The sequence below is a fragment of the Coregonus lavaretus genome (assembly GCF_964263955.1).
Source record: "Coregonus lavaretus genome assembly, contig: HAP1_SCAFFOLD_55, whole genome shotgun sequence".
Taxonomy (NCBI): Eukaryota; Metazoa; Chordata; class Actinopteri; order Salmoniformes; family Salmonidae; genus Coregonus; species Coregonus lavaretus.
In genome coordinates this window covers 590,010-602,741 of record NW_028161934.1, presented here as the reverse complement: position 1 = coordinate 602,741, position 12,732 = coordinate 590,010, and the positions used below count along the sequence as shown (strand labels likewise).

Below are 12,732 nucleotides of genomic sequence, written 5' to 3'. Positions count from 1 at the left end.
ACCAGAAATGTACATGTTAAAAACGTTGTAAATATAATTACACAATAACATTTAATTGTAACACAATACATTTGAAATGCATTCTACCCGTCTTTGCTTGAAACACCTGCAAAGCTAGTTTGTATTGCATTTTTTGTTCTTAAATACATATTTCATATGTATTACAAATCAGGTGACCAAGTCATTTCACATGCCATGGAATGTATTAATCTTGTGTGAAATTTCCGGTAGGGTGTAAGAGAGAGAGTGTGTCTGTCTCCTAGTGTGTGTGTGTGTATGTGTTTACCCAGGAGGTAGCGTAGAACCAGAGCGTTGGCCGGGACACACAGGACCAGAACCATAGTGACCGAGAGGAGGAGGTAGAGGGTGTAATGGTCGAAGGGAACAACTTCCAACTTCTGTGGTGTTGGAGGAGGAGTGGCTGGAGTTGAGGGTTAGGTAGTCCATGGTGATGATGATGATGGTGACGAGGACTCATTATAATGCTGTCTCTGGGAGTAGAGATGGGAATAGGTTTTGATGAAATAGAGTTTGAGCAGGGCAGGAGCAAAAGCCTGCACACCCAGTAGCTCTCCAGGAGGAGGGTTAGCCTGCCCTGCTCTCTCTGTACACAGACCTATAGACCGACATCTGGTCATACACAATGCCCCCCCCCCCGGCATTGTAATGGTGTTCCGATGTTCAATAACATGAAATTCTATCTATTCAAATCAGTGTGGAATCCATTAGTTCCAGGAACTTGTGGTGGAACGCAAATGACCCTCAAATCAAATCAAATTGTATTGGTCACATACACATATTTAGCAGATGTTATTGCAGGTGTTAAGTGTGATGTAACCTGGACAAAACATGTCATAATATACAGTATGTACTTGATATTACACATATGATTGAATTAAGGCTCTAGTTGTGAAACCAATATTCTAAATAAAATAATGATAACATATTAAGAATAACTGAGAATCAATATGAAGCCATAGTCTAGTGACTGTATAAAGTCAATGGATCAATACACAATAACCCATTCAGGCCACACACTTCACAGTACATGACAGGCCCTATTCCAGATTAGAAAAGGGTTAGTAAACAGAATGTGAAGTGTAGCTGCCTGTAATCCGCCACTGTAAGGGACAGATCAAAATGTACCGGGGTGGAGGGGTGATCCAAAACAGGGGAGGGTTGTCAAACCTTTTTTTGTGTGGTTTTTTATTGGGCACTGGACTTACTTTTGATATTACCCTAATAAAGTTAAGAAACGTTTGTGAAGGTTTGTTATGGTGTGGCTATCATTAAGCTTTAACTACTGCAGGCCTATGATATGAAGGCAGTGCGCCCCGGCGCTCCAACTGACTCCGACAGATGATCTTGAGGTGAGGCCTACCAGAGATACTCCTATAATCTAACAATATAATGCTTATCTTTATACAAAATATTCTGTTAGAAAATTAATGAATTTGCCTCCTTCTGTACGTCTATATCTGTATAGCAGATGCAGTAGCCATCTGACATAAAGAAATGCACGTCGGTGTCGTAGCAAGCCCCCGGCATATCTCTACCTCTATCTCTCTGAGGTAGGCCTAAGCTTCTCTTCCTCCATAAAGGCCATATACAGCATGTGTGTGTGTGTTGACTTGTTGAGAACTAAATGCCCTAAAGGCATCATTCTTCTTCTAACCTGAGTCTACCCTACAAGACAACCTGAGCTGTAGCAGTAAGACCTTGCATTGTATTTCTCATGTCTCTAGCGCTACCGTTGACTTGCATCACCTGTTGACAGTGTGGAGGGCCTAGTCTACTTGGCCCTCTGAGTTGCATCAGAGAGAGAAAATATTACATTGTAAGACAGCCAAGATGATGTATCCCTATTCCCGATGTAGTGCACTACTTTTGACCGGAGCCCTATGGGCCCATATAGGGAATAGAGTGCCATTTTGGACGCAGCCTTAGTATATGGATACCATGTTGTTCATCACATCTATCCAACTCTACACCCCACCCCTATCTTTTGAGTAATTTCTCAAAACATAATTACATTACCCCTTTCACAGGCACCGCCCACCCCGTTTAGTGCCATCAACCAATCATGGCCTTCCGTTGTGGCTGCGCCAAAGGGAGGCTATAATGTTGAGGTTGTCGAGGTTCCCCAGATTGGTCGTATCCATAAGCGTCATCCTCCTACTATCTCTCACTCTCTCTCTCCCTCCCTCCCTCTCTCTCTCCCAGGGGACTGTCTTTATAAAGCATTGGCCACTGTGAGACGGGGCTATATGGAGTAAGGGCCCGGTTTGGCATACAGCTTGGCTTCTGGGGGCCAACAGAGCGATAGAGAGCTTTGCTACCGGGAGTCAGTTGGCGTGCTCGACTCGATAGTTTGTAATCAAAAGTCATTGGGTCCAGGGTTTACTAGACATGTAGATTGTAAAAGGAAAACTCACACTCATTTAAATAGTTTGTTCTACTGAGGGACTGAGACTGAAGGAGAAGAGTGGAGGAGGACCAGTAGAGGGACATATCCATCTCTGTTGAGGTAGGTGAGATTTTGATTTAGTTGATAGACCATTTTTTTTACTGAATTTGATTGCAATTTGTCACTTTTATAAGTCGTAATAATGCTCAGAAGAAATGTAAGTGGCTCTCTGTTCGATTTGAACGAGTGATGCGTTATGATAACATATTTTTTAAGCATCCATTTTAAGAGGTGCAGCAATCGCAATGAAATGATATTTATAAAGTGACCAGTGATTTTTTGATGTCAGCCAACAATATGGAGTGATTTTTGTGCCAATTTATTTTGGTACTAAAATCCATTCATACAATAAACTGAACTGACAGCATGCAAAAGTTAATGTAGTGGAATATAGTAGTTTTATGATAGCAGGCAGCATATCAAAGTCTATTGGTCCTCAACTCTGTAATCCACAATACATATACAATGATATACACTACAATTATATACAACTGTACAGTATATATAATATACAATTATAACTCATGTAAATTGTTCCCTTTTCCCCCTGTTTAGAACCAAACCTCTTCTCCACTTTGACCACACCTTCCATGGCGACGATGGCTAACTCCATAATGATGACCTCCGATGACCTCTCCCTGAACTCAACGTCGACCTTTAGCCCGGAACCTTGGACCCCGCCTCCCTGGTACCAATACCACGTCTGCTCAGTGGCCCCTTACGGATTCATCTTCTACTTTGGAGTCAAAGTCTTCAACCTGGCCATAGGTGAAGTAGCATGATGTACTACATTACCCATAATTCTCTGATAGTCGGTTTAGTAGCATGATATACTACATTACCCATAATGCTGTGGTAGTTGGGTGTAGTAGCATGATATACTACATTACCCACAATGCTGTGGAAGTAGTAGCATGATGTACTACACGCCTTCAATATAAAGTTGTTTTTGACGAAAATGAAAATGTTACAGTTTGTCACTTTCACGAAGTTGGAGTAATAACATGTTCAACTACTTAAAACATTGGCTGGAATCTAGGTTGTGCCTTTTGATTTCGTGAAAATTAACAACTAAGAAAGAAAAGTAAATGAGAGAAGTGAAACATTCTAACACCAAACCACGGCCTGGTCTGCTTGTTCTGCTTTGTAAGCTTTCCCGGAAGTCTTGTGACGTTGTGCCTCTGGGTTTAGAAACTATAGGACCCATGATGCTGTGGTAGTAAGTGTAGTAGCATGATATACTACAGTACTCATAATGCTGTGGTAGTAGGTGGAGTAGCATTATGTAGCTTTTGACCAGAGCCCTATAAAGTAGTGCACTGTATAGAGGGCTCTGATCAAAAGTAGTGCACTATACAGGGAATAGGGAAAGTAGGACACTATATAGGAAATGGGTGTCATGTTGGACTCTGCCTTAGTAAAGATATTCCTGTCACTGACACAGTGGTGTCCCTACCGTCTATGGAGCCTGGTCAAAAGTAGCGACATAGGGAATAGTGTGCCATTTGGGACGCATCCTAACACAGTCCTTATCGATACAACAGGCACACCCTGCAACATACTGGTCCTGTGGCAGATCTCCAGCAGGAAAAGTGACTCGTCCACGTCTGACATCTTCATCTTTAATCTGGCTGTATTGGATGCCTACTTCTGCCTCATGGGGCCCATAGACATGGTCAACAGGCTGGTCCTGGACCACCAAGGCATCTGGTACTTCCAACGCTTTGCCTACGGGGTCAAAGACACAGCACCCCTCTTCCTGGTGGGTAGATAATAAGGCCTAGGTAGTTAATGTTATATAGACCTGGGTTATGTTATAATCTGGGTTATGTTATATAGACCTGGGTTATGTTATAATCTGGGTTATTTTATGAGCTTCTTATGTTGTAGTCTGGGTCATATTATAATCTGGGTTATGTTATATAGACCTGGGTAATGTTATAACCTGAGTTATGTTATAATCTGGATTTATGTTATATAGACCTGGGTAATTATGTTATAATCTGGTTTATATTATAATCTGAGTTATGTTATAATCTGGGTTATATTATAATCTGGGTTATGTTATATAGACCTGGGTAATGTTATAACCTGAGTTATGTTATAATCTGGGTTTATGTTATATAGACCTGGGTGATTATGTTATAATCTGGTTTATATTATAATCTGGGTTATATTATATAGACCTGGGTTATATTATAATCTGGGTCATGTTATAATCTGAGTTATGTTATAATCTGGGTTATACATTAATCTGGGTTATATTATAATCTGTATATATTAATCTGGGTTATATTATAATCTGGGTTATATTATAATCTGAGTTATATTCAATCTCTTTCCTCCCAGGTGTGTATCTGTCTGGACCGCTACGTAGCCGTGGTCCACCCAGTGCTGTTCACCGCTATCCGTGACAACAAGATCCGCGTTGGTGTCTCCGTGGTAACCTGGGCCCTCATCCTGGCCTACAGCCTCACCAAGAGCATCCTGGGAGTCATGTCTGTCAACGAGGTGTTCAGCGGCCTCATCCTCTTCGCCTTCGCCCTCATGATCTACTGTAACCTCTCCATCATATGGGTCCTACGCCGCTCCGTAGCTGGGAAGGAGGTGATGCACCCTGTGAAGAAGAAAGCCTTCAAAATGGTGCTCGTCATCTTGGGTATAATCTTCGTCAACTACCTTCCTCCTGTGGCTCTTGTTCCGTTCTTCTCCTACTACACGTTTGTCCAGTTCCGCTGTCAGGTGACTATCAGTGTGTTCTCCATCATGGATCTGAGTTGTAGTATGGAGCCACTGCTGTATATTACCAAGATGGACAGGCCTGCGTGTGTACCTGACTGGTGCTGTGGGGGGAAGAGCTCGGCCAAGAAGCCCTATGAGGTTAAAGTGTGATGGGAATCATCACTATCCTGCCAAGTTACACAGTCAGAAGGCCCGCTAAATTCTACGGTTCCTCTTCTTAAACTCTGATTTTAAACCTTAACTTTAACAGAACCTTAACCACACTGCTAACCTTATGCCTAACCTTAACCTTAAATTAAGACCAAAAATAACATTTTAGTTTGCAGAAAGTTTTAAGATATAGCCAATTTTGACTGTGCAGCTTGGCCATTTAGTGGGAATCATGTGATAAGGGAGAGAAGAAGAAGCTGGTGGGTGGAGCTATAGGAGGACGGGCTCATTGTAATGGCTTGAATGGAATCAATGGAACGGACCATGTGTTTGATGTGCTTGACTCTGTTCCATTTATTCTATTCCAACCATTACAATGAGCCTGTCCTCCTATATCTCCGCCCACCAGCCTCCTCTTTGGGAAAGAAGGACCGGGGACAGTGGGGTGACCATCTACCAACTCCTGTCCTGGAGAGCTACTGGTTTGCAGGCTTTCATTCCAGCCCTGCAGTACACATTAGATTCAGCCTGCACACTCCTGGCAGGTCTTAAATTAGGTAGGCCGCAATACACACATTTAAATATATCACAGGTTAAATGTAGTCTGTGTGGACATGTATACTGCTGTATTGCCAATAAAAACTATTAATATGTATTATTATTATTAGTAGTAGTAGTATTATTATTATGTTAACCTGGATAATACTAATAATCATTAGTGATTTCTGTGAATGTGATTGTTTGTTTATTTATACTTCACTATAGCTGGCCCATAAGCAATGTCTCCCAGTGTAGATCTCCCATTTCCACCGGATCTGGCCTATATGATGCTTCACGTTGCCAGTGTTCAGGTAACTGCCAAAATAAAGGAAACACTTGAGTAAATGAGGGATACAAAGTAAATTGTATTGAAAGCAGGTGCTTCCACACAGGTGTGGTTTCTGAGTTAATTAAGCAATGAACATCCCATCATGCTTAGGGCCATGTAGAACAACGCTCAGTTGTCCATTATTTTGGCTACACTCTTAGAATTGGTCTGCCAGTGGCTAGCGAAAGTATTTACCCCCCTTGGCATTTTTCCTATTTTGTTGCCTTACAACCTGGAATTAAAATGGATTTTTGGGGGGTTTGTATCATTTGATTTACACAACATGCCTACCACTTTGAATGTGCATTTTTTGTTGTTGTTGTGTTAAACAAACAAGAAATAAGACAAAAAAACAGAATTTACACTTACTTCCTGTTTCCACACTGCCAGTGAGTTGTCTTACAAAACCTCTCCACTTCGCTCTGCAAGTACACTTGAAGATATCTTTTAATATTTTGTTTGATAGTATGTTTTTAGTGATAAACAATACACTGAGTGTACAAAACATTAGGAGCACCTGCTGTTTTCATGACATCAACTGACCAGGTGAATATAGGTGAAAGCAATGCTCTCTTATTGATGTCACTTGTGAAATCCACTTCAATAAGTGTAGATGAAGGGGAGGAGAAAAGTTAGAGGGATTTTTAAGTCTTGAGAGAATTTCCGACATGGATTGTGTGTGTGCCATTCAGAGGGGGTATGGTAGTAGGTGCAAGGCGCACCGGTTTGTGTCAAGAACAGCAACGCTGCTAGGTTTTTCACACTCAACAGTTTCCTGTGTGTATCAAGAATGGTCCACCAACCAAAGGACATCCAGCCAACTTGGCACAACTGTGGGAAGCATTGGAGTCAACATGGGCCAGCATCCCTGTGGAACACATTCGACACCTTGTAGAGTCCATGCCCGACAAATTGAGGCTGTTCTGAGGGCAAAAGAAGGTGCAACTCAATATTAGGAAGGTGTTACTGTTTTGTACACTCAGTACAGTATTCTGTTAATAATTGGTCTCAATGCTTCAGTCAGGATTGTAAGAATAAAATGGATTTGAAGCAATAAATGAATAATTGTGTATAAAGTGCTATAGACAGATCTTACCTCATTTGATGTATAAGGTGTAGTAATTCACCAGCTATAGTTGACTACCTTCATGTTGCTAAGACTGCAGGATGTCAGATGCAACAATGGCCTTGAGAACAGCAGGAAGTGTGTTGGTCTTTCTCTGGTCTGTGGCAGGTATGGACTCATAACTTTTCAGTAATAATTTTTCTCCTATTCTTTGCTTTTCAATCTATAGACATTTGTAAATTGCTATAAAACAATTCACAATAAGTTGCTTCTGAAGGTTTTTCCTGGTTTGCATTGTTCATTTCCTTGTTCATATTCATAGCTGTCGTAAGCAGAAAAAATATTTAAATATACTTAAATCAAACTTAATGTATTTTTTATCTTTAAGTATGTCCATGATAAATATACTTAAGTATATTTTAAATGATCTAAATTGGAGCAATTTTAAATAAATGTCATGCATTTAATGTTAATTTTATTTGTATTTTATTAGCATTAAGTATATTAAATACATTTAAAATGATCTAAATTGGGACACATTTTTTGTACTTCAGTATATCAGATTAAGAGCAAAACAAATACTTTGAAAACACCTTTACATTTCCCAGAAATTAGTATACTAACATGATATTAGAATCCTGTATTTTCTTTGCAAATCAAGTGTATTTATAATGTTTCAAGTATACTTTTACAAATAGACTTCTACTCACTAACCACATTTAGCTATTATAATTAGCCATGTAAAGGTTACCTTGATTGACCAAGGCATCTTCTCAGCCAACGTTAACATGCTATTTACAAAGCAGTTGTGGCTGGAGCAGCAATTTACAAGTAACATTTTTGATAACTGTGCACCAGTGGTATTTCACACTTTAGTTCACATTAGTGATAAATTAACATTTCAATAAAATGTGTAATTCAGGTATCACGTTTCAAGTGAATGCAGACAGTGTCGAAGTAACAAAAGTTTGTTACAAAACAGGGGGAAGGCAAACGACAGGTCAAGGGCAGGCAGAGGTCAGTAATCCAGATCAGAGTCCAAAAGGTACAGAACGTCAGGCAGGGTCAGGGCAGGCAGAGGTCAATAATCCAGGGTGGTGTGACAAGGTACAGAACGTCAGGCAGGGTCAGGGCAGGCAGAGGTCAATAATCCAGGGTGGTGTGACAAGGTACAGAACGGCAGGCAGGCTCAGGGTCAGGGCAGGCAGAATGGTCAAAACCGGGAAAACTAGAAAACAGGAACTTGCGAAAGCCTGGGGAAAACCGCTGGTAGGCTTGACGAAACAAAACTAACTGGAAACAGACAAACAGAGAACACAGGTATAAATACACTGGGGATAATGGGGAAGATGAGCGACACCTGGAGGGGGGTGGAGACAATCACAAAGACAGGTGAAACAGATCAGGGTGTGACAGCAGGGTTTCCCAAACTCGGTCCTCTGGATCCCAAGGGGTGCATGTTTTGGTTTTTGCCTAGCACTACACAGCTGATTCAACTAATCATCAAGCTTTGATAATATGAATCAACTGTGTAGTGTTACAACAAAAAAACAAAACGTGCACCCCGGGTCCCGAGGACCGAGTTTGGGAAATGATGATGTAATAAAAGTACAACATTATTCAATTGGAAATGAACATTGAAACATTTGAATAAGCTTAATATGAGGAACAATATCTTACTATAAATCAAAACTTCAGCTACAGAAAAGGATGCTGCATAATATGGAGAAAAAAATTACTTGTGTTCTTGAAAGTATACTTTAAATATATTCTGTGGACATTTAAATATACTTTATTGAAAGTATACTTAAGTATATTTTCTTGAGATATGAAAAACTATACTGTCAGGATGAATGTTCCTCAGCTGTGCATGTATCCTTATGTGGAATAAACACTCCTTATCATTGTCAACTTTCTCGCCTCTCTTCTGAACAGGAATTCAAAAAGTACTTAACTCATTATTGGCACTGAAACTATACTTATAGCGTACTTGATCACTCACGAGCAGAGTTTCATAAAACAATTAATCAATGCATCAACTTAATAACAACTCCAAGTGTATTTTTAATGAATATACTAAATTACAATTAAAGTGTATGAATTTGAAGTACACTTTTAATGAGTGTGTTTAAGTGTAATGATAGTGAACATAGAGTATACTTAAAGACTGAAAAACAAATAATTTAAATTACACTTTTAGTAAGTGCATTGAAGGTTGATGATAGTATATTTATAGTATACTAAGAGACTGAAAATAATAATTTAAAGTACACTTTTAATAAGTGTGTTGAAGTGCAATCTCATATTTGAATATTTAAGTATACTTTAGTATTATTATTATTATATACAGTGCCTTCAGAAAGTATTCCCACCCCTTGACCTTTTCCACATTTTGGTGTTACAGCCTGTTTCTCCACAATACTTATCTAATTGACAGTGAAAAGAAGGAAGCCTGTTACAGTTTTGACTTAAATCTGCTTGAAAACCTATGGTAAGACTTGAAAATGGTTGTCTAGCAATGATCAACAACCAATTTGACAGCGCTTAAAGTATTAAAAATAAAATAATGGTTAAATATTTTACAATCCAGGTGTGCAATGCTCTTAGAGACTTACCCAGAAAAACTCACAGCTGTAATCGCTGCCAAAGGTGATTCTAACATGTATTAACTCAGGGGTCTGAATACGTATGTAAATTAGATATTTCTGCATTTCATTTAATACATTTGCAAACATTTCTAAAAACATGGATTCACTTTGTCATTACGGGGTATTGTGTATAGATGGGTGAGATTAAAAAAATATCCATTTTGAATTCAGGCTGTATCACACCAAAATATGGAATAAGTCAAGGGGTATGAATACTTTCTGAAGGCACTGTATATTTAAGTATACTTTAGTAATAATAATACATGGGACTTATATAGCTCTTTTTCAAGGACCAAAAGTCACTTTACAAATTGTAGAAAAAAAAGAAAAAAAATCAGGAGTCAAACAAAACATCAGAGTAAACAAAAATATACGTAAAGAGAGGGTGGGCTCAAAGAAGAGAGAGTAAAGAGAGGGGAGGGCTCAAAGAATCCAATCCTCATTTATTAAGTCAAATGACACCGCTGGTCCTGCTCACACTGCCCTACCCTATGCTTTGACTTCTTTCTCCCCTCTCTCTCCAGATGAAATCTTGCGACTTGTGACGACCAGCCACCCAACAACCTGCCCGCTTGACCCTATCCGCTCCTCTCTTCTCCAGACCATTTCCGGAGACCTTCTCCCTTACCTCACCTCGCTCATCAACTCATCCTTGACCGCTGGCTATGTCCCTTCCGTCTTCAAGAGAGCGAGAGTTGCACCCCTCCTCAAAAAACCTACACTCCGATATCAACAACTACAGACCAGTATCCCTTCATTCTTTTCTCTCCAAAACTCTTGAGCGTGCCGTCTCTAGCCAACTCTCCTGCTATCTCTCTCAGAATGACCTTCTTGATCCAAACCAGTCAGGTTTCAAGACAGGTCATTCAACTGAGACTGCTCTTCTCTGTGTCACGGAGGCTCTCCGCACTGCTAAAGCTAACTCTCTCTCCTCTGCTCTTATCCTTCTAGACCTATCCGCTGCCTTTGATACTGTGAACCATCAGATCCTCCTCTCCACCCTCTCTGAGTTGGGCATCTCCGGCGCTGCTCACTCTTGGATTGCGTCCTACCTGACAGGTCGCTCCTACCAGGTGGCGTGGCGAGAATCTATCTCTGCACCACGTGCTCTCAACACTGGTGTCCCCCAGGGCTCAGTTATAGGCCCTCTCCTATTCTCTCTATACACAAAGTCACTTGGCTCTGTCACATCCTCACATGGTCTCTCCTATCATTGCTACGCAGACGACACACAATTAATTTTCTCCTTTCCCCCTTCTGATAACCAGGTGGCGAATCGCATCTCTGCATGTCTGGCAGATATATCAGTGTGGATGTCGGATCACCACCTCAAGCTGAACCTCGGCAAGACGGAGCTGCTCTTCCTCCCGGGGAAGGACTGCCCGCTCCATGATCTCGCCATCACGGTTGACAACTCCATTGTGTCCTCCTCACAGAGTGCAAAGAACCTTGGCGTGACCCTGGACAACACCCTGTCGTTCTCCGCTAACATCAAAGCGGTGACCCGATCCTGCAGGTTCATGCTCTACAACGTTCGCAGAGTACGACCCTACCTTACACAGAAAGCGGCACAGGTCCTAATCCAGGCACTTGTCATCTTCCGTATGGATTACTGTAACTCGCTGTTGGCTGGGCTCCCTGCCTGTGCCATTAAACCCCTACAACTTATCCAGAACGCTGCAGCCCGTCTGGTGTTCAACCTTCCCAAGTTCTCTCATGTCACCCAACTCCTCCGCACACTCCACTGGCTTCCAGTTGAGGCTCGCATCTACTACAAGACCATGGTGCTTGCCTACGGAGCTGTGAGGGGAACGGCACCTCCTTACCTTCAGGCTCTGATCAGACCCTACACCCAAACGAGGGCACTATGTTCATCCACCGCTGGCCTGCTAGCTCCCCTACCTCTACGGAAGCACAGTTCCCGCTCAGCCCAGTCAAAGCTATTCGCTGCTCTGGCACCTCAATGGTGGAACAAGCTCAAAGAAGGGTCAGAGTAAAGAGAGGGGAGGGCTCAAAGAAGGGTCAGAGTAAAGAGAGGGGAGGGCTCAAAGAAGGGACAGAGTAAAGAGAGGGGTGGGCTCAAAGAAGAGACAGAGTAAAGAGAGGGGAGGGCTCAAAGAAGGGACAGAGTAAAGAGAGGGGAGGGCTCAAAGAAGGGACAGAGTAAAGAGAGGGTGGGCTCAAAGAAGAGAGAGTAAAGAGAGGGGAGGGCTCAAAGAACAGACAGAGCAAAGAGAGGGGAGGGCTCAAAGAAGGGACAGAGTAAAGAGAGGGGAGGGCTCAAAGAAGGGACAGAGTAAAGAGAGGGGAGGGCTCAAAGAAGGGACAGAGTAAAGAGAGGGGAGGGCTCAAAGAAGGGACAGAGTAAAGAGAGGGTGGGCTCAAAGAAGAGAGAGTAAAGAGAGGGGAGGGCTCAAAGAAGAGACAGAGTAAAGAGAGGGGAGGGCTCAAAGAAGAGACAGAGTATCAGTGTATGGGAGGGTATGGTTGGGATTTGGAGACAAACCCAGTTTAATGTAAGCGGTGCGATAGGGGTTAGGATACGAACCAAGTTTAGGGTAAGGGTTTGGGTCAAGGTGCTGCTCAGTATGTTGAAGTATACTTGTAATATATCAAAATATACATTTTTGTTGCTTTACACCTCACAAATAAGCTTGTGGTTTCCATACATCTCTCAGCCACTGAAAGAAACTGGGTCAGAGGGTTTGTGGCTGTGGTAACTAGTAACATCCATGCTTGTCTGTCACACTCAACTCCGCAACTATGGCAACAAAGTGTGAACAAACTCAAC

The 12,732-nt window shown here is 41.6% G+C and overlaps 1 protein-coding gene across 1 annotated transcript; it reads left to right on the top strand.

Moving 5' to 3' along the window:
• Nucleotides 1-3,066: 3,066 nt before the first annotated feature.
• LOC311119873 (G-protein coupled receptor 4-like) lies at nucleotides 3,067-5,359 on the top strand (the record flags this gene model as incomplete). The annotated part of the gene is made up of 3 exons (XM_084194525.1): nucleotides 3,067-3,235; nucleotides 4,012-4,229; nucleotides 4,817-5,359. 3 exons carry the CDS (start codon nucleotides 3,067-3,069, stop codon nucleotides 5,357-5,359), a joined length of 930 nt encoding a protein of 309 aa, XP_084050651.1.
• Nucleotides 5,360-12,732: the final 7,373 nt, after the last annotated feature.